General features: G+C 44.2%; 1 protein-coding gene across 2 annotated transcripts in view; it reads left to right on the top strand.

The window, feature by feature from the left end:
* RNF19A (ring finger protein 19A, RBR E3 ubiquitin protein ligase) overlaps window positions 1–19041 on the top strand; it is a 482643-nt gene extending 463602 nt beyond the window's left edge. For both annotated transcript variants that reach the window (XM_069220555.1, XM_069220556.1), the window contains one exon: window positions 16536–19041. In XM_069220555.1, the coding sequence (XP_069076656.1) occupies window positions 16536–17223 (688 nt within the window). In that variant the 3' untranslated portion in view covers window positions 17224–19041. The remainder of the gene's footprint in view (window positions 1–16535) is intronic.
* Window positions 19042–20547: the final 1506 nt, after the last annotated feature.

Genomic DNA, 20547 nt, shown 5'->3' with positions numbered 1-20547 from the left:
TCACATTCTCGCGCTCGTCTCAATCTGTCGTTCCAGGAACCCACCAAACACTGTCTGGGGTGTCCTCATCCATTCGGGCCTACCTCAATGCACAGCACCAACCAGTATGCTGTTCTGATGGCATGGAGGTCGTTTTGCTGCTGTACTTGATGCCACTCTGAATTCCCACACACTGATCATCATCTGGTGTGTAACCTGTTCCTCTCCCTCAACCATGAAGAAGCCACCTGCAACGCCTGCAGATCTTTCTAGTCGAAAAAGACCCTTCGAGCTAGGTGACTCCAGACATCTTTGAGGAGGAGCACGCGCAGGAATAGCCGGAACGGGAAGAGGCCTTTTCCATCCAGGACTCTGACTCTTTACCAAGGTCGCCGGACCACCATTGCTACCAGACTATGGGTGACTCCGAAAAACAGTGTCAAGCTTCACAAGGACCCCATTGAACAAGGCTTTCTTTTTGTTACCCTAACGTCCACACATAGGGCTATCCAGTTCCTCCCCATGCTCCCTGGCAGCATGGGGAGGAACTGGATAACCCTATGTGTGGACGTTGTCACCCCTAGAGTTGACAAAAAATACAAAGCTGCTCCCTCTGATCCGCCATATGTAAGATCACAAGCCCTGCCAGATTCTGTTGTGGCTACTACCACATTTAAATGGGCCAGTAGTCAGGCCACAGGGGACTCTTTTACCCCCCGTTCCCCCTGTGCCCCCCCCCCCCCCCCCAATAAAGGGAGCAAAAAGATTGACGCCGCAGGTAAAAGGGTGGATCACTGGTGCATCTCCAATTCGCAAGCCTTACTGCCAAGATATGATTGGGCTCGGTGGGATGAAATGGAGGAGCTCCTCCAATATCTCCAAGATGAGCACTGCAAAAGTGGACAACAGACTGTCACAGAAGGGCAGAGAATCAGTAATAACTCCAACAGATATGCCCTGGATGCTGTGGACACTGCTGCTCATGGTAACAATAGTATTGTCCTAGTAAAGAGACATGCCTGGCTTAGATGCTCACGTTTTAAACCGGAGGTATAGCAAGTGGTACTAAACATGCCCTTAGACAAGGAGCATCTATTTGGCCCTCAAGTGACTCCACCCTTGAGAAGCTGAAAAAAAGACACTGATACCACAAAGGCCATGGGTGCTTTACAGTCCCCCCTCCCAAAGAGGTACTTTTTGTCACTTCACATTCAGAGGTCGTTACAAACCAATTACCTTGGAGGCTTCCACATCTCAGGCCAGACAGCCTTCCAGTTCATACTCGCAAGGCTTCTAAAGAGGCACTTAAAGAGGGAACAACACACGAGGTAGTGGTAAGAGCGCCACCACCCGCACCTCTAAATCAACATCTAAACAGTGACTATCTATGACATCCCACCCCCCAGTCCACACCTGTCGGGGGACGCCTTAAAATTTTCCATACACAATGGGCCAACATCACTTCGGACCAGTGGGCCCTCTCCATTATCCAACATGGTTACTCTCTGGAGCTCATTACCATTCCTCCAAACTTTCCCCCTCGCTCTCACAGGCTATCTCAAGAACACAGCCATCTTCTCAAACAAGAGGTACAATTCCTTCTTCTCAAAGGAGCCATTGAGCCAGTTCCGCTACAATACCAAGGAACAGGAGTATGCTCTGTATACTTCCTCATTCCCAAAAAAGACGGTTCTCTCAGACCCATTCTGGACCTTGGGCCCTAAACCACTACATTCTTTTAGAACACTTTCACATGGTCACTCATCAAGACGTTAGCCCCCCCTCTTAGAACCGGGTGACTTAATGACTGCCCTACATCTTAAGGATGCCTACTTCCATAACCCCACCCACCCTGCACACCACAAAAGTCTCAGATATACGATTGTGGGAAAACAATTCCGACTCAACATTATTTCGGAGTCACCCCAGCTCCCAGTGTCTTCACAAAGTGCTTAGCAGCACATCTCAGGAGACAAAACTTACACGCATCCCTTACCTAGACTACTGGTCATCAAAGCCAGTACGGTGTCACAATGCCAACGCCACACTCAGATGAGAGTGTATCTTCTGAACAACTTAGGTTTCACACTCCTTTCTCAAATCCCACCTTCAACCTCTCCAGCAACAGCCCTATCTAGAAGTTATACTCATTGCACAGTTAGGGATTGCATACCCCAGTCCAGCTCGTGTTAAGACCTTTCAGTCTCTTCTCCTTCAGTTTCGCGAGAACTCATCATACATGGTCAGGACTGTGGTGCACCTGTTAAGGATGATGGCCCCCTACTTAGCCATCGTTCCCCATGCCAGACTCCAAATGCATCCCCTACAGCAGTGTCTGTTGTGTCAGTGTGCTCAATCATAGGGTCACTAGGAAAATCTAGTGTTAGACTACCATACTCACTGCTCTCTGCAATGGAACACCATCAACCTGTTTAAAGGACGGCCTTTTCTAGACTCTGTGCCACACATCATTCTGACAACAGACGCCTCACACACAGGCTAAGGTGCTCACCTTCGAGACCTATCAGTACAGGACAATTGAGATCCTCATCAATCCCTACACATAAACTTCCTAGAGCTCAGACAGTATTTCTAGCCATGAAGGCATTTCTTCATCACCCCTCTCACAAATGTGTCCTAGTCTGCACAGACAATATGGCAGCAATGTACTACCTTCAGAAACGGGGGGGGGGGGCAGCCACTCCAGTTGTCACAACTCTCTCAGACAGAATGGAAATGGGCTCTCCACAATCACATTCACCTAGTGGCAGAGTATCCCCCAGGAACGGATGACTTTGCAAACCTGCTCAGCACGATGCAGCAACAAGTCCATGAATGAGAACTCCACCCACAAGTCCTTCAAAAATATGTCCGGAAGTGGGGTACACCGCAAATAGGTCTTCATCACAGCAGAAAACACAAAATGCCAAAACTTCGCCTTCAGGTAACCACATCCTCTATCCAAAGGCAACACTATGGATGAACTGGTCAGGGATTTTTGCCTATGCTTTTCCACCTCTCCCTCTCATTTCATTTCTAGTTCGATGGATCAGGCAAACATCTCTCAACATGATCCTTGCAGCTCCCACATGGGCATGCCAGCCCTGGTTCACTACTCTACTGGACCTTTCAGTAGTCCTCCATGAGAAGCTTCCCAGCAGGCCAGACCTTCTCACTCGAAACCAAGTCAAGCACCCAGACCCCAAATCTCTCAACCTTGCAATATGCCTCCTGAGGTCATAGAGTTTGGTTATTTAGATTTACCTGCAAATGCATGGACATCCTCAGAGAAGCTCGTAAGTCCACTATCAGAGCATGTTATGCTGCAAAGTGTTGTAACTCTCATGTTTCCACAACTCTGCTGGACTTGGGGCACCAGCACCGCCGCTTGTGGGTGACTGAGTCTCTTCCACACCAGTTTGGCAGCTGTGAGCCCAACCCCACCAGCTTGCTAGCATCACCTCATCCAGATACAAAGGGTGAAGGTGATTTGTGGCAGTCTAGCGCATGCACTCTAGTGACTTCTCAGTGGAGTCACGGTGAACTGGTCATACCCTTTTCTCTCATCAGCAATGAGTCTTGTATGCACACACAGGCAAAGAAGGAGATGCAGGATAGTTTTTAATAGATTTATTGAATAGACTGCAATCTCTGATTAAACACATTAGCTATAATAATGAGACATAATAAAATTAGGACTGTGAAAATCAGTGATGTAAATATAAATAACCCCAGCATATTGCAATGAACATAAATAAATGATTCCAACCTAGTGCCTAACCTCTAGCATGTAGCGAGAGCATGGCAGTGTTAACCCAGTATGTCAGTTCTGAGTCTGAGAGATGCAACCATTCCCGTTACCTTGGCACAAGGGTCTCTTAATCCAGCTACAGACACAGGGGGTGTGGTTGAATGCAAAATGGCCTGCAGCATCGGTGGAAATTCCTAGTCAGAAGGACCCCTCTAACGACCCTTGGCCCACAATGTGTTTATATAGGTAAACCTGTTTTGTTCTGCGAAGCAGGCCTGACGTGAACATGTGCCTAAGTGTTCTATTGTTTATGCAGCAGCAATACAAAACATTATCATTATCATAAACATTATCTTGTGCTCATTATCTTATCTGCTCTTGTCAACCCTGAGGCAAAGAGCACAATGAAATGTCATACAAAACCATGAAAATGTGTTTGCTAAATGGCAACTGGTTAGGAAAATAAAACACTACAACTGAAAGTAGGCTATTCTAAAATGAATAAATAAAAAGAGAGCATCTTATCTAGGTAAGAGGGCACAGGCCGAAGGCCTCTGCCAAGCTAAAATATATTTGCCCGAACAAGAATAAAATGGACCCTGACACGCTCCCATTGCAGGAAAGAGAGTGCCAAGTCCAAACCTAAAGCCTGAAAATGCTATAAACTAAAACATATCTAAAATGAAATACTTTGTTTGCTACTGTCAACACAAACAAATTGTTCCCATTAAAACTACGTCCAAGACATTGTCTGCTATTTGCTCGATCTATAAAAATCTAATTTAGCTTATATCTCACAGTGATAGCTGCATACGTATGAAACAGACAACATACATCCCTCTTCAGGATTCCAGTAATCAGAACATTAATGGAAGGCCTTAAACAGATAATTCTACCAGGAGTGCCCCATGCACCATCATGGAACCTCAATATTGTCCTTACCAGGCTCTTGGGTCCTCCTTTTGAGACACTTCACTCATGTCCTCTTTAGTACAGTGGCTTTTTAGTTTCTATCGGATCCCTCAGACATGTTAGTGAGCTCCAGGCACTAATCTTGGAATAACCATTCTTCCAGTTGCATGGGGACAAGGGGGTTATTTGCACTAATCCGAAGTTCCTACCTAGAGTGGTCTCTCAATTCCACATTAATTAATCGCTTGAGTTACCAGTCTCCTTTCTGCAACCTTACTGAGTTCCTGAAAGAGCCCATTACACTTTAGACGTTAAACATGCATTAATGTTCTACGTTGACAGGACTAAAGAGTTTAGGAAGACTAAACAGCACTTTATAGCCTTCTCACTAAAGGCAAACCAATATTCAAGAACGGCATAGCTGAGTAGATAGTAAAATGTATTCAAACTTATTATACTAAAGCAAAAAAGACAGCCTCCTGTTACTCCCAGAGCACACTCTACCAGAACAAAGGGAGCCACTATGGCTTTCCTTGGAAATATACTCATAGCTGACATTTGTAAGGCAGCTAAATGGTCTACACCACATGCAGTTACAAAACACTATTATGTAGATGTACTTGCACACCTGCAAGTTAATGTAGGCTAAGTGGTACTAAGACGTTTTTTCCAGACAACTACAACTCCCACAGGCTAGCCACTGCTTTCATGGAGGGACTACTCCAATAAGCATCTGTTCATGGCATGTAGTGCTGTAGATTCACATTCTCCCTCTCTCCTCCGCAGACACCTGTGGCTGTTTGTTACCTTATACTTGTTTATAGTTGTCCATGGAAATCTAACTATATATGTACATCTTTCACTGTAATTCTGCTACACTCCTTTTCTCACCCACCTGTGGGAAAACAGTCTAATAAGGCCATGCACAGTATCACAGAAGGAGCCAGTTGATCCTGTGACTCGAAAATGCTTCTTCAAAGAAAAACGACCTGCAACACTCTGAACCCAACACTGGATGGCAGGAGAATGCAGAGCATGTGAGACTACAGCACTACATGTCGCAAACAGATGCTTACTGGGTAAGTAACATTTTCCTTACCGCTGCTAATTGGTTCCATCCGGGCTATTTCACTTTTGATCACCCCGATTTTATACTTCGTCAGTCTCTCTCCAGGTACATTCACAATCATATGTCTGAGCATTTCTACTGCCACGGTCCACTTTTAACGCTTAGGGTGCTGATAGAGCATGGGGCACTGGGTAGATTACACAAGTGTCTCGTGGGAGGCAACAGTCTTGTACAGCAGTGTAATTCTGTACAGGTAACCTAGCACAGAATGGATTGTGCTAGGACTAGTGCTGACCTTGGGTAGGCCTTATATTAGTGGGCATTCATAGATAGGTCAGTAGAGTTTACTTGAAAATCTGTAGTGTTTTCACTGTACAAAATATATATTGATGAAATCTGCCTTCAAGTGCAGTTTAGCTCTACAAAGTCCAGCATGATGTCAAACGAGGTTGAAACATGCATGCAGAGTTTGATTTTGCAGTTTCCAGTAACACACATATAGATCTTATGGGGCATCGAGAATTGTCCTCTTTCTCTGGCTCAGCTCATAATCATATGCCAGGCCTTTTTCCCTCCTAATTGATCGCGCTAATTACTTTAGCTAATTACTCTTCTCCTCAGCAGAGCGAACAAAGGCCTCTCAACACAAGGGGAGTTATTATTGGTGTTTGACACAGTTCCTGGTAGATGAAAGATGAAAGATCTGGAGCTAATCTGTACCTCATAAATAGCTTGTCAAAAGCACCTGGGCTGGGACAGCTCAAGCCCCTGGACAAAAAAGGAAACTTAGACATGTGGAGCCAACACTTGAGAGGCTCCCCTTTGAACTTTTGGTGGGAGGGTATTTTGGCAGTGATGTCGGCTCGGGTTGGAGCTAAGGCCCTCAGAGGAGCTCTTCATAGAAGAAACTCAACAGCGCCATCTTGGATTAACCCAGAATGCTGTTCAGGAGAGATGGGACAGGGGTGTAGGGATGTTGCGGCATCCTAGGACTGGCCAGAAATACCAGTCATTTAGAACTTTCTACCCTCTCTTATAAACCTTTGAACAAGGAAGAAACAGAGAATAACCCTTGAACCTGGGAGGTGACAACAGCAGGGGATATGGCCAGCTGGAAAGAGGAGCCACCTGTTGATGCCCTGCAAAAATAGACTAGGGACTTGGGCTTGATTTAGAGTTTGGCAGATGGGATACGCCATCACAAATGTGAAGAATATCCCGCCCACCGTATTACAAGTGTCACTGGGTATAAGACACTTGAAATACGGTGGTCTGGATATCCGTCACATTTTCAACGGATTATCCCATCCACCAAACTCTAAATCAGGACCTTAGTCACCAGCTGACCCCCCAGGGCTTGGATAGGTCTCTCCAGGGCCAGTGGCACTGGCACCTATTATTCCCTGAGGAACAGTTGGGAGAAGACCTGGAACCTAATGCCCTGGGTGGTGCCCTTACTGACAGCCAGTAGCGTGCAGGCAGAAGAGTGCTCTGCTTGCTAGTTGCAGAGAGGCTGCACAGCATGCCCCAACAAACAGAGGAGCAGCAGGAACCAGGCAAAGGAGAAGGCTGGCACTGTGATCCAGAAGGCCCAGCTTCCTGCAAAGGGCACCCTTTGGAGGCCAGGAAGCCCAATGAGAATTCTCCTGGTGGCTAGATCTTGGCACCAGGAGTGAAATGAGCCACGTGTTGATGAAATCAGCCCTCTGAGGCTAAAGTTATGCCTCTTGAAAGATTTGGAAATGGAAAACGGACCGTATAGTGGTCCGACACTATCTTACGATTGTCCCCAGGGAGGTTCAGGGCCTGGTGGTCAGCACAGGGTTATTTTTTTAATTGTCTGGAAAGAGGAGACTGCGTGCGGCCACCCTCTTCAAACCAGGCACTGGCCCTGGGGACCCCAAAGTGGTGACAAACTGGGGCAGCATTATAGACAGCATGGGGTTGACTGGGGCCAGGGACCCCAACCTTGGACACTGATGCCAAGGACACTGTGTTCTCTGCCCGCTGCAGCAGGAGTGCAGGTGAAGTAAATGACCTGCACAGTTGCACATGCACAGTGAGAGCGTATCACTCGATGCCGGCTCCTGTGCACTTGAGTGCACTGTGTGGAGAACCAACAGGGCCCTATGCACTAAAACAGGCAAGAAGCACCCTATAAGGCCCTGTGCAGGTCCATTTTCTTGCTTCTCTTTGCCATGGATTGCTCTGCTTTGCTACCCTGAAGAAGTCAAGTGTTACAATGGGGTACTTGGTTACCAGTAAAGTGTGGACCTTTTAGTTGTGAAGGGCTCCCATCCTTTACAACTAGTAACCCAATGTCTTACTGTTAACAAAGGTTAAAAAAAAAAAAAAACTCTTATGCTGGATCCTTCAGATTCCTCACTTTAGGATTAAGGGATTTGTGCAACACCATACTTGTCACTGCGTATCCACTTATGACTCTGTAGCTGGCATGCAGGTGTTCGCAACACGGGCACCAGTACAATAAGCATGGAAGCAGCCATGGTCCTAAATGTATGTGGGTTTTGAGGTAGGACAAACATATGTTAAACCATCTGAGTAGATGGCAGTACTGGAGTATATCCATGGCTAATCTGGCCTGGGTGATTGAGAATAATGACCTGAGCTTTGAAGCTTTAAGACTCCATCAGGGAATCAGTTTGCAGTCACCAGCCACTTTCCCTCTTTGGGTCTCTTTCCCTGACACGTTCTTCTCTTTGAAGCCAAAATTGTCACATGGGAGAGACTCCACAAATGTCTCTTGGTGCACCTCCATGGACTTCACTTTGGCGGTGACGTTACTACGGGCAAAAGTCACTACCGTATTAGGCTGTGCTGCTCTCAGGTCTGGAGGCACTACCTACGTATGTGCAGAGCGTTGACGGACAATGCAATTGTAATCCACCATATCAACAAGTGCAGCTGAAAAGACACTTTGAAATTGTGCATTGAAGCAGTAGTGCTCTGGCATTGAGCAGGCCAGCCTAATAGGGAAAAGCAATTCCCTTACTGAAGCTCTTCAGACCTCTTGACTTAAGTATTCTCCTTCAGGATGTGGTTTCAGAGCGTCTTGACATTTGAGAATAACCACAGGTGGCTCTCTTTGTGATTCTCTAAGCTCATAAGTAACTGATGTTTTGTAGGCTTCAGTATCAGTAGAGGTGCTCTGGGAGATTCAGTGTGGATCCCGTAGATGCTGCTCTAGAAGACTCAGTGCTGATCCATTGTAGATGCTGTGTGTTGTGTGCATTTATGCATTTTTCAGTCAGAAACATGGTCTTTAGTGAACTCATGAAATGTCATGTGAGAGTAATGTAGAAGGTCTCAAATGGAACAGGGAGGATCTGGTGCATACATCCCCTACTTAGTAAATAAATGACAAAGTAGGCTGCTAGTGTTGGTTTTTTTTTCTTTGTCATAGGAGGTGGTCAGTCATTTGTATCCGATACAAGAAGCCTTCCACAGTCGAGTGGGTCCTCTAGAAGCTAAAGTTTGAATAACGTTCCGTCCTATCCGAAGCTTGATATCGCGTGTAGGTGTTTAAATTCGTGATAGTCAGGGACATATTAGTTATTTGTCTCACGCTTTAACACCAGGCTGTAAGCTCATGTGTAACTAAATGCCTCCTTGGCATGGTTACCCCCTGACTTTTTGCCTTTTGTTGATGCCAGTTATGATTGAAAGTGTGCTGGGACCCTCGTAACCAGGCCCCAGCACCAGTGTTATTTCCCTAAACTGTACCTTTGTTCCCACAATTGGCACAACCCTGGCACACAGATAAGTCCCTTGTAAATGGTACACCTGGTACCAAGGGCCCTGATGCCAGGGAAGGTCTCTAAGGTCTGCAGCATGTCTTATGCCTCCCTGGGGACCCCTCACTCAGCACATGCACACTGCCTCACAGCTTGTGTGTGCTGGTGGGGAGAAAAAGACTAAGTCGACATGGCACTCCCCTCAGAGTGCCATGCCCACCTCTCACTGCCTGTGGCATAGGTAAGTCACCCCTCTAGCAGGCCTTACAACCCTAATGAAGGGTGCACTATACCATAGGTGAGGGCATATGTGCCCCTACAGTGTCTAAGCAAAACCTTAGACATTGTAAGTGCAGGGTAGCCATAAAGAGTATATGGTCTGGGAGTTTGTCAAACACAAACTCCACAGTTCCATAATGGCTACACTGAAATCTGGGAAGTTTGGTATCAGACTTCTCAGCACAATAAGTGCACACTGATGCCAGTGTGGTATTTATTGTAAAATGCACCCAGTGGGCATCTTAGAGATGCCCCCTGAATACCAGTCCGACTCCTAGTGCTAGGCTGACCAGTTTCTGGCCACATGGGGAGAGTGACTTTGTTACTCTGTGGCCAGGAACAAAGCCTGTACTGGGTGGAGGTGCTTCTCACCTCCCTCTGCAGGAACTGTAACACCTGGTGGTGAGCCTCAAAGGCTCAAGCCTTTTGTTACAGCACCCCAGGGCATCCCAGCTAATGGAGATGCCCGCCCCTCCGGCCACTGCCCCCACTTTTGGCTGCAAGGCAAGAGAGGATAATGAGAAAAACAAGGAGGAGTCACCCACCTGTCAGGACAGCCCCTAAGGTGTCCTGAGCAGATGTGACCCCTGCCTTTAGAAATCCTCAATCTTGAGATTGGAGGATTCCCCCGAGAGGATGAGGGATGTGCCCCCCTCCCCTCAGGGAGGAGGCACAAAGAGGGTGTAGCCACCCTCCCGGACAGTAGCCATTGGCTACTGTCCTCCCAGACCTAAACACACCCCTAAATTTAGTATTTAGGGGCGACCCAGAACCCAGGAAATCAGATTCCTGCACCCTACAACAAGAAGGACTGCTGACCTGAAAGCCCCGCAGAGACGACAGCTGACTTGGCCCCAGCCCTACCGGCCTGTCTCCAGACTCAAAGAACCTGCACAGGACTCAGAGGACTGCCCTGAACCCAAAGGACCAAGAAACTCCTGAGAACCGCAGCACTGTTCAAAAACTGCAACAACTTTGCAACTTTGAAACAACTTATAAAGAACTCACTCTTCCCGCCAGAAGAGACTTCACCCACTGCACCCAACGCCCCCGGCTCGAGATTCAGGGAACCAACACTGCAGAAAGGACTCTCAGGCGACTGCGACCTCGTGAGTAACCTGAGGCGACCCCCCCCCCCCCCCCGAACCCCTACAGCGACGCCTGCAGAGAGGATCCAGAGGCTTCCCTGACCACGACTGCCTGGAACAAAGAACCTGACACCTGGATCAAGCACTGCACCCGCAGCCCCCAGGCCCGAAAGGAACCAACCTCCAGTGCAGGAGTGACCATCAGGTAGACCTCTCCATAGCCCAGTCGGTGGCTGGCCCGAGAAGCACCCCTGTGCCCTGCCTGCATCGCCTAAGAGACCCCCGGGTCCCTCCATTGCTTTGAATAGCAAACCCGATGCCAACTTTGCACACTGCACCCGGCCACCCCTGCGCCTGTGAGGGTGTGTTTTGTGTGTGTGTCCCCACCCCCAGTGTTCTCCAAAACCCCCCCTAGTCTGCTTCCCGAGGACGCGGGTACTTACCTGCCAGCAGACTGGAACCGGAGCACCCCTGTTCTCCATAGGTGCCTATGTGTTTTGGGCCCTCCTTTGACCTCTGCACCTGACTGGCCCTGTGTTGCTGGTGCAGTGAATTTGGGGCTGCCTATGCCCAGGAAACTGAACTTGTAAGTGCCTTACTTACCTCACAAACTTAACCATACTTACCTCCCCCAGGAACTGTTGATTTTTGCAGTGTCCACTTTTAAAATAGCTTATTGCCATTTTAACCTATACTGTGTGTACTACTGCTTTAATTCAAAGTTCCTTAATTACCAGTGTGGAGTACCTTGCATTGTATGTATTTACTTAAAATCTTGAGGTTGGAAAATAAATTAAGAAAAAATATTTTTCTATATAAAAACTATTGGCCTGGAGTTAAATCTTTGAGTGTGTTTTACTCATTTATTGCCTGTGTGTACAACAATTGCTTAACACTACCCTCTGATAAGCCTACTGCTCGACCACACTACTACAAAATAGAGCATTAGAGTGATCTAATTTTTCCACTATCAACCTCTAAGGGGAACCCTTGAACTCTGTGCAAACTATCTCTCACTTTGAGATAGTATATACAGAGCCAACTTCCTACACTCATGTATCTGAGATTTTACCTTTTGTATATTCCAATTGCCCAATTTGAAGGCTCATGGAATAAAAAGTGTCTTGCAACCAGATCATGTTGACTTTGTGGCTACAAGAATGAATCTGTACACCATATGGTGAGCTCATGCTGACTGTTATTGCCCTTAATGGAACAATACCTGAAGTCTGGCTCTATTAAAGCAAACTGCAGAATAATCCATGAAGCTGTTAGATATTGCTTTTCCACAACAGTCAGTTAATTAGAAAGCTTATAACATTTCTTGATCTTGTGTATTGCCGTTTAGTTATTTGTGTATTTTAAACTTAAACTTACAATGTAACATCTTAGGAACTTTTCACTATGAAATTATTGAAGGTGCATGGATGTGGAATTCCTATCGCCCGACACACATTGTTTGGGGTTGAGGGCAACACGTTTTCATGTTTATTTTGTCCTTGGGACAAGTAGGCCCAACCTCCTGCAGCACAAACCCTTTGGTTGCCAGTTTACAGAGAAGGGAATTGTCTGCAGCTGAGGTAATGTGTGTCCAAAAGTTAATAAAGTTTGAACTTGTATTAATGGCTCATTAATTAGAAGTCTTCATTATTAGGGTGAGCGCTGTAAATAAACGTTTTAAGGTCACACTGCATTACTGACGGGTCTAGTAAAAAAAAAAAAAGTGTACACACTTGTTTGAAAAGCTTAGCAATATTAGGCTAACTATAATGCTCCCAGAATTCTCTCTGATTATATGCAAATGTTTGCAGCATCTTGTAAGCAAGAGTAATGATTCTTTGCTTTCAAAATTCAATGTTCAGAAAAAAAATGCAAGTAGGAAAAAAAAAAGCTTTCGCTACTATGAAATTTTGGGTTCTATTTCTTTGACGCATCATTTAGTAAAATGTGTTGATGCATGCTAGTATTTCCCAAAAATATTCCTAATGGAAAATCAGTGTAACCATTTTTAACAGGATTATAAGAAGCATAAAAATAAGCACGCACTGCCAAACCAAACTTATCTGACATTTTTTGTGAGTCTTTTGGTTTTGTTAATGCTTGTCTTGTTTTGACATTGCTTTTGTAACACTTTAGTGCTGTTGGGGCTGCTAGGCCCCTACAATTGTAACAAACACAACGTTTTTGGTCTCAAAAAGTACAGATTGACACCAGTGGCGTAACAAAGGTCCCACAGCCCGCCTCTAAGGGCCTCCCTCAGCACAGCATCTGCCCTAAGTGAGACTGGAAGGAGGGGCCCTCCATGTTCTTTGCAGGGGGGGGGGGGCTGCAGTTTTGTTATGCCACTGATTGTCACAGTGGTTCCTAGCTCAGAACAAAACTACTTGGTGTGCCAATATGCTCTTTGTGGAAGTGCAGAATGCAATCACTCGCAGTAAAGCCAGCCAATAGATAGAGAAATAGAAGTTTAATAAAAACAAAGGCCCAAATTTAAGCATGGCCTTCCGCCATCTAGCGCCACATTAGTTAAATTTTTCTGACGCTAATGTGGCATTAGATTGCCAAAAACGCCACACCATATCAACAAACTGGCACAATGTATGTATTGCGCCACTTTGCTACCCTTTGCGCCACATTATGGATGCGCCATGCATAATGTATGCAAAGGGGTGTTCCGGCACAAGGAGGCCTGCAAAAACGGTGCAGTGAAATCTAAAGAGATTTAATTGCACCATTTTTGGCATCATTTTTAACACCTGGTGAAAGTAGGCGCTAAAAGGAGGCACCAATTGGAATCAAGGGCATCCTTGCACTTTGCAAAGTGCCACAATAGCATAAAAAATGTTGGTGCTATTGTACCTGATACCGCCGTGGTGCGCCGTATCTTACATTCTGGGCACACATGGAGGTGTCGGAGGGGCACAAGAAAAGTGGCGGTTCACGATGTGAAGCACCACTTTTCTTGAATCTGGGCCAAAATGTCTTTAACACAAGACCTAATTAGGGACCCAATTCTTAATTAAAGAAAGTAAATAAAGTGTATCCATGGTATGTCTTTGAATTAGTGGCTTTCATGTATTCACAAGAACTTACAGAAGTAGACCAGGAAATCGTACTCCTATAAAATATTTGTGAACTGATTTTTAGCATGAGCAAATATGCATGTATAGATTTGCTCATGTGAAAATCTTTTGAGCGTTTACAAGTTCACTTTCCCTCCAACCTCTTTTTTCCCCAACCCTGGAAGAACTTCTGCTTCTGCCCTTGTCAGGAGTAAATTTCTAACCTTTATCATTATGGGAAAAGATTAGAGAAGAGCTGGTGAAAATCCATAAAACATGCAAGGTTTTCAGACTCAAAGGCATTCGAGCCCTGGAACTATTGCTTACTGCTTCCTCAAGCCTCAGTATGTAGATCTGCGGAAAGGTGGCAAAATAAGGAATTTGCTATAGTAGGGATTGAAATTGCAAGTGTTCAACCCCTACTATAGTAGTAGTTAATCAGGCTATTATCAAATCTCTTACATAATGAGATTGCTGCCATAATTTGTCGCCACACTACATGGCACCAAAGGGACAAGTAGATTTTTTTACCGGACAAGTAGATTTAAGAAGTAACCTGTCCCAGGTCAAGTAGATATTCTATTAAATTCCACACCCCTGTGATGGGGTTTTAAATGATTTTATGATTGTAACTGATATTTTATTATATGTATACAATAAACATTTACTTACTTACCTGTAATTAGTGTGACCTTCAGCATATTGATCCCCATTGGAGCTTCCTTGGCAGAGGTCTTACAATTTTCTTAACTTGCCAGAGGCTGTAGGTCCAACCATGAGAATATATATGGTGATTAATTTTATATTTTTGAGGAACCTAACAGGACTTCGGATTTGAGATTCCACTGGTGTGTTTGTGTTCTTCAAGAAGTTGAATAGGTTTCATCATAATGCTATATATTGCAGATCTGTGGAACTCAAATGTATTGTTGGTGCAGGTGGTGGCTCCATTATTTGAACATATACACAATTGTTATGTGAAATCCTTTCCCTAAAGATTGTTTTTCTGGTTACATTTGCATTAGCTAGTTGGGGGAATACGTTTGAGGCAATGTTAAGGAAGTTGCATACAGAAGTCTTTAAGAGTGAAGCCATCTTTCCTTACTTAGGAGTAACATAATTTAATTTAAACCAATCTGTTCCATTCTTGGCCTTCTTCAGACCCCCACATTCATCCCTAGTAGGTTGGAACTAAACAATAGTTGTTGGTGCATTTGGAAAACAGGCGAATATAGGATGGACAAGATAACTTTTGTTGTCTTTTATTGAAGTGCTCCCAATGACATGGCTATTACAAAGCAGACATTTTCATGATATGTGATGTAATGCATCGGAAACTGCCCTCGCTCAGTCAAGAAGGCAGCCTCTGGCAGAATTGTGCTTTCTACAAGGGGCATAGTGACCAATGCTACTTCTTTCAGAGGTGGTCCTTTGCAGGCAATATGTAAGCCAGCCACTAGTTGTTCTCACCATACTTTTGCAAAGCACTATTGCCTGGGCCTTTATGCCAGCGCAGAAGCTTTGTTCAAGTATTGGTGCAGGATGTTTCTTAGATAAATGATCTGCAGAGAGTATAGTATCCAATAGGAGTAATAATTTTATGACTCTGATAGATACTGTGATCCCTTTACAGATTCTTTATCGCCTACCTCCCTTCAGAGTCCTTAGGATCTTCTGCCACCCAGCATGCTTGAAGATTCTGGGAAGTAAACTGGTAAGGCTTTGGCGCTTGTCTGTTGTGGTATTTTCACATATGAGAAGTGGCGCAGGATGACCTTGACAGTAGTGGTGCCCCAGCAGCACCAGCTCCTGTTTTAAGCTGTGATTTCTGGAGTTTGGGGGGGTCGATTGAAAAGCTGGGTTAAAACATTGTGAAGAGGGGGTAAATGATGTCAGTCAGTTCAAACCACAGTTAATGATGGTAAGTAACTGTCTTTTATTTGAGAACTGTTCTCCCCTTTGGAATCTGTTTGTGCGGGTAAGGCCAAAGGAGCAACCTCTGCTTTCTAAAGGCGTGCTCCTACTCTGGTGATCTGCAAGGCAAGTACTTGGGTCTTTCATTTCTGTAAGTATTATTTCTGTGATGTAACTTAAATATAATGTTTAATATGACAAATGCCATGCTGAGAACTATTTTTGCCTTTCCTTGAAAGGGTGTGGAGCATTCTTTGTAGCAGGAAGGGTCTGAGGAATTGACTAAACACAGTTTTGCTGCATTCCTGGTGCATTAGTATTCTGTTCTTGAGGCGGCCCAGGAGCTAGCACCCTTGGTTTTCCTAGTGCTCTAGTATTCTGTTCTTTAAGCGACCCATGAGCCAGCACTCTTGAGTCTGTAAATGTTTGCTGTCTTGTTAGAGTTAAAGACATGACTTTGAAAGTAAGCAGGTTTACCTATGCATGTTCGTAGGCTTCTTAAGTTGCCATTGCCAGGAGAATATTCACCCGGTAGAGGGGAAAAGGAACTGATGGACAAGGATGGTGAATAACTCTTACAGAATTTCACATTGGATGAGTTAACTCAGTAGCTGAAGAAAAGTTACAACTTTTGTTATTTAAGCAAATAGATCTTTCATATTGCAAATTGAAATGTTTTATTAGTACGTAATAAACTCCTTTAAACACATGCCTTTCTTTTGCCAGGGAAGGAACCAGCATGGAGGTGCAAGTGGACATTGAGTCAAAGCCTGCAAAGTTCCGACACAACAGTGGGAGCAGTAGTGTTGATGATGGGAGTGCTCCTTGTCGGGGTAATGCAGGGTGCTCGTCATCGTGTGTTCCAGAGAGCAAATGTAATGCTGCCAAGTGGTCCAAGGAAACAACCGCAGGCAAGAAATGCAAAGGTAAACTGAGAAAGAAGAGTAGCATGAAGATTAACGAGACCAGAGAGGACATGGACGCGCAGCTGTTAGAACAGCAAAGCACAAACTCGAGTGAATTTGACTCGCCTTCCTTAAGTGACAGTATACCATCAGTAGCAGACTCGCACTCTAGTCATTTCTCCGAGTTTAGCTGCTCTGACATGGAAAGTATGAAGACGTCCTGTAGCCACGGTTCAAATGATTATCACACCCGCTTCGCTACAGTCAGCCCACTCCCCGAAGTAGAAAATGACAGATTGGAAAATTCTCCACACCAAAGTGGGATAAGTGGGATTGCTCCGTCTGGTCTAACCACAGACATCGCACCTCTGAATTATATTGCTGAAGAAAGCACTGGGAATGAAATCTCACCCGACGTAGAGTTATGTTCAGGTGATACAAAAAAAGAGACAAATAACAATTCGCCACTGGCAGTGGGACAGAACCCTGGAATCCAGACTGAAATCTAGATCTGCAAGTGTGCTGCAGCAGTGGACTGGCTACTGAAAGAACCCTGCTCTCAGAGGGAAGGTGTGGGTGAATGTCAAGCCGTGTGTACTACAGCTGTGCCCCTAACACTGCGACCCAAGTGCATGTGGTGTGGTTCCATCATCGACTGATCTTTCTTACAATACAAAATAGTGAACGACTGGAGACTTTCCGAAAAACAAGTTTACTGATGCAAATTAAAGCTTGGGATCAGAGTTTGTGTTCTCTATGGTCTGACCTGCGCCACAACCCATTTCCTGTGCTTGGAGGGTGTCTTTAATATGGTACACAAGGTTGAATTGGCGTGATCGACATGAAGATGAACAGACCTGTTCCAGATAATTTGTTTCGGGATAGCACGATTCTTTACGAAACAGCGGTCATGTTCAGAATTGGCTTCCAAAATATGGAACTACCTTTTGGCTGTTTGTTTTATGTAGTTCTTAAATATTCAGAAAAAATCTGCCTTACGTTCTCATTTTGTTCGCCAGAGATGCGTTCGTTGTAAGATTGTCAACCAAGTTGATTGTTCTAACTCTGTCTGGAAGGACAGACTGGTTACCATCGGGCTTGAATTTTTTATTTTTTTTTGCTTTTAAAAAGCAGCTTTAGTCACCTCTGCACTAAACGTACAGAGGGCCCTGCTTTTACTTGTAAAATAAATCTTCTGTTAGACCCGCTGAATATTTTAGTTTGTAATTTTATTTCAGTTATCATAAAAAAAATAGTATGTTCGTAATCCTTGGACAATCAACACTGGTTGCTTTAGACAGTGAAGCACCTTGACAACATTGAGCCGTTGTTTTACTATTTCTTTTATTCCAAACAAAGCAGATATTGTACTCTATGCACCCCAAACGCTTGAAATGTCACAGATGTATACTTTGATCAGGGTTTTGGTATTTTGCACTACACTTACGGAGGGAAATCTGGTACCTTTGAAAGGATGACTTCACACAATGTTGAGAGCAGCGGTCATATTTTTTATAGCTAGCGAAAACTAAAGATGCAGTACGTGACAATTGTAAATTATAAAATGAGAACATTTAAATACATTCACCTGACTTTTGGTGCCTTTGGAAAAGGCTCAGTTTTAAGTGCCTGGTTGTTTGGGGATTTCACTGTATCTTTTCCTCCAGAAAATCCTCTTTGCTCATCATGGACCATAAAGAATAGTCCTACCCAATCAAAAGTGTGTGGTAGAAAAGACGTGTGCAACACAAAGATATCTTAGCCTACCAAAGACTCACTCAGGCTTTAGTGGAAACACTTTTACTTTACACTGTTCACAATAGACATGCACCTCTTCAGTTACAAACTTAAAGCACAGTGCGGAGCTTTGCACAAGTACACTGGTGGAAACAATAACAAATGGAATCAGATATGGCTAGCAGCTTTTTTTTTTTTTAGTTCAACATTATTTCAGCTTTTGCTTTTCAAGGAAATGCACCAGCTTCACGGGCTAAGTTGGACAAAGTACGTGCACTGTCAAAAGTACAGTATGCTAAATAATTCAGTAAGATGCAAAACAGTGTGGGTATTCAAACTGTTAATATTTTTGTCTTCTGTTTCTTGTAAGTATTGCCATAATGGTGCTACTGAAAAGACATAATGCCACGGCAATCCGTTCTATTCCGTAATCTTTCCTCACCAGTTTTCATTTATACGCTTACAACACTAGTGCCAGATATTTGATGATGCTTGGTATGGTATTTGTAAATTTGTTTGAAATCTTGTGATACTCAAAAGTATGTGTGTAAACCGCAGATCTGAAATAAACGTACCAGTACTGCGTTGTTTTTTTTGTTGTTTTTGTGTTTTTTTTAAAAACCATAGCGTCTTCACACAAAAAATAAGGTTTTCAAAACATATTTCTGGAAATGTTATGTAATCTCTCTCTTGCTGCATCATTGATCATAAAATAGTTTTCAAATGAAAAATATAAAATAGCTCTTGTATCGTCGAATAAATCCCCACTGCATGCATGGACCTAGGAGTACTTTTCATGGAAGATATTGTCCATTGAAATGTTGCACAGTATGTCATTGTCCATCTGTCTTCATGATGAGCAACATCCTGTAAAAGCCTATGAGTGGCTCAGTTTTTTTCTAGGTATTCCTTTGACGACCCTTAAGGAGCAGTTACATTGTACCATCTAATGAGCAAGGAGGGTGGCAAAATGTATGAAGGGGAAGAAAATAATGAAACTAAGCAGCCTGACAGGTTAATGTAGAAAGGTGAGAAAAAGTATGCTATCTCAGAGTCCAAGAGCTTCCACTGCCCATGATGCACTGTACTTCCAGTTACCTCACAGTCCCTTCTTTTTCCGGCTCCTCTGAGTTGGATCTCAGAGCACATGAGAGGTTATACACATCGTTTTTTTTTTTTTACGTTTGACAGCAGAATTGTCTTTTCATTTTCAGTCAACAGTCCAAAAGGAGTTTGAAGGACAGAAAAGGCATCAGGCTCAGTGGAATAATGCAGTACATGAGAGTGGAAGGGAAATGAATAAGAAAAGTAGACTAGAAAGATCACCCTCATGCTTCTTCTGTAGAACAGCTTGCTCCTTAAAAGGACTCCCAAAGAGGGAGATTCAGAGAAACTATATCTTCAGGGAAACATCAACATAATTCTCAACATCATTCAAGATCACTGTCACAGGTAACGATGTCAAGAGCATTGGCCTTTCTTGTTTTCCGTCAAAAGTGAGATCGACGTCTGCTTCCCTTTGATGTCATTGACAACATGCCAAACACCCATATCCTTCAATATTGACACTGAAGACAGTCCATCATTATACATCAAGGACAACCTACCGTTTGCATCATGATTTAGCTGTCTAAATGGAAGACACTCTTGATATCAACGTACTCCTGAGAAAAATGGCAGATCTTCTTGAAGATCCAGATATCCTTTCTTATATTCAGACAGCACTCTTTTCATACATTCTGACTTTGCCAGCGACAAACCTGTCCCACATCTCCACCATTGAAGACATCATGATCTTTGATGGCCAGGATAGCACCTAAACTAAATAGCCTTCTGGAACAGGGGTCTCCAGACTTTTATGTAGTAAGACCTACTTATGTTCAATGAAAATCATCCTGATCCACTAGTAACATTTGTGTTGTAATAGTGACCCTGTGAGACACAATTAGATTAAAGATTGTCAGTAATGATCACCTCACTCAATCAGGCAGGGCTTCCAACAATAATGTAAGAACGGCTTTGTCAATTGTCAGTAATGATCATCTCAGTTAATCAGGCAGGGCTTCCAACAATGATGTAAAAAAAAGTTTTTGTCA

The sequence above is a fragment of the Pleurodeles waltl genome, chromosome 2_2 (genome assembly GCF_031143425.1).
Source record: "Pleurodeles waltl isolate 20211129_DDA chromosome 2_2, aPleWal1.hap1.20221129, whole genome shotgun sequence".
Taxonomy (NCBI): Eukaryota; Metazoa; Chordata; class Amphibia; order Caudata; family Salamandridae; genus Pleurodeles; species Pleurodeles waltl.
This window is presented reverse-complemented; position numbering and strand designations above follow the sequence as displayed.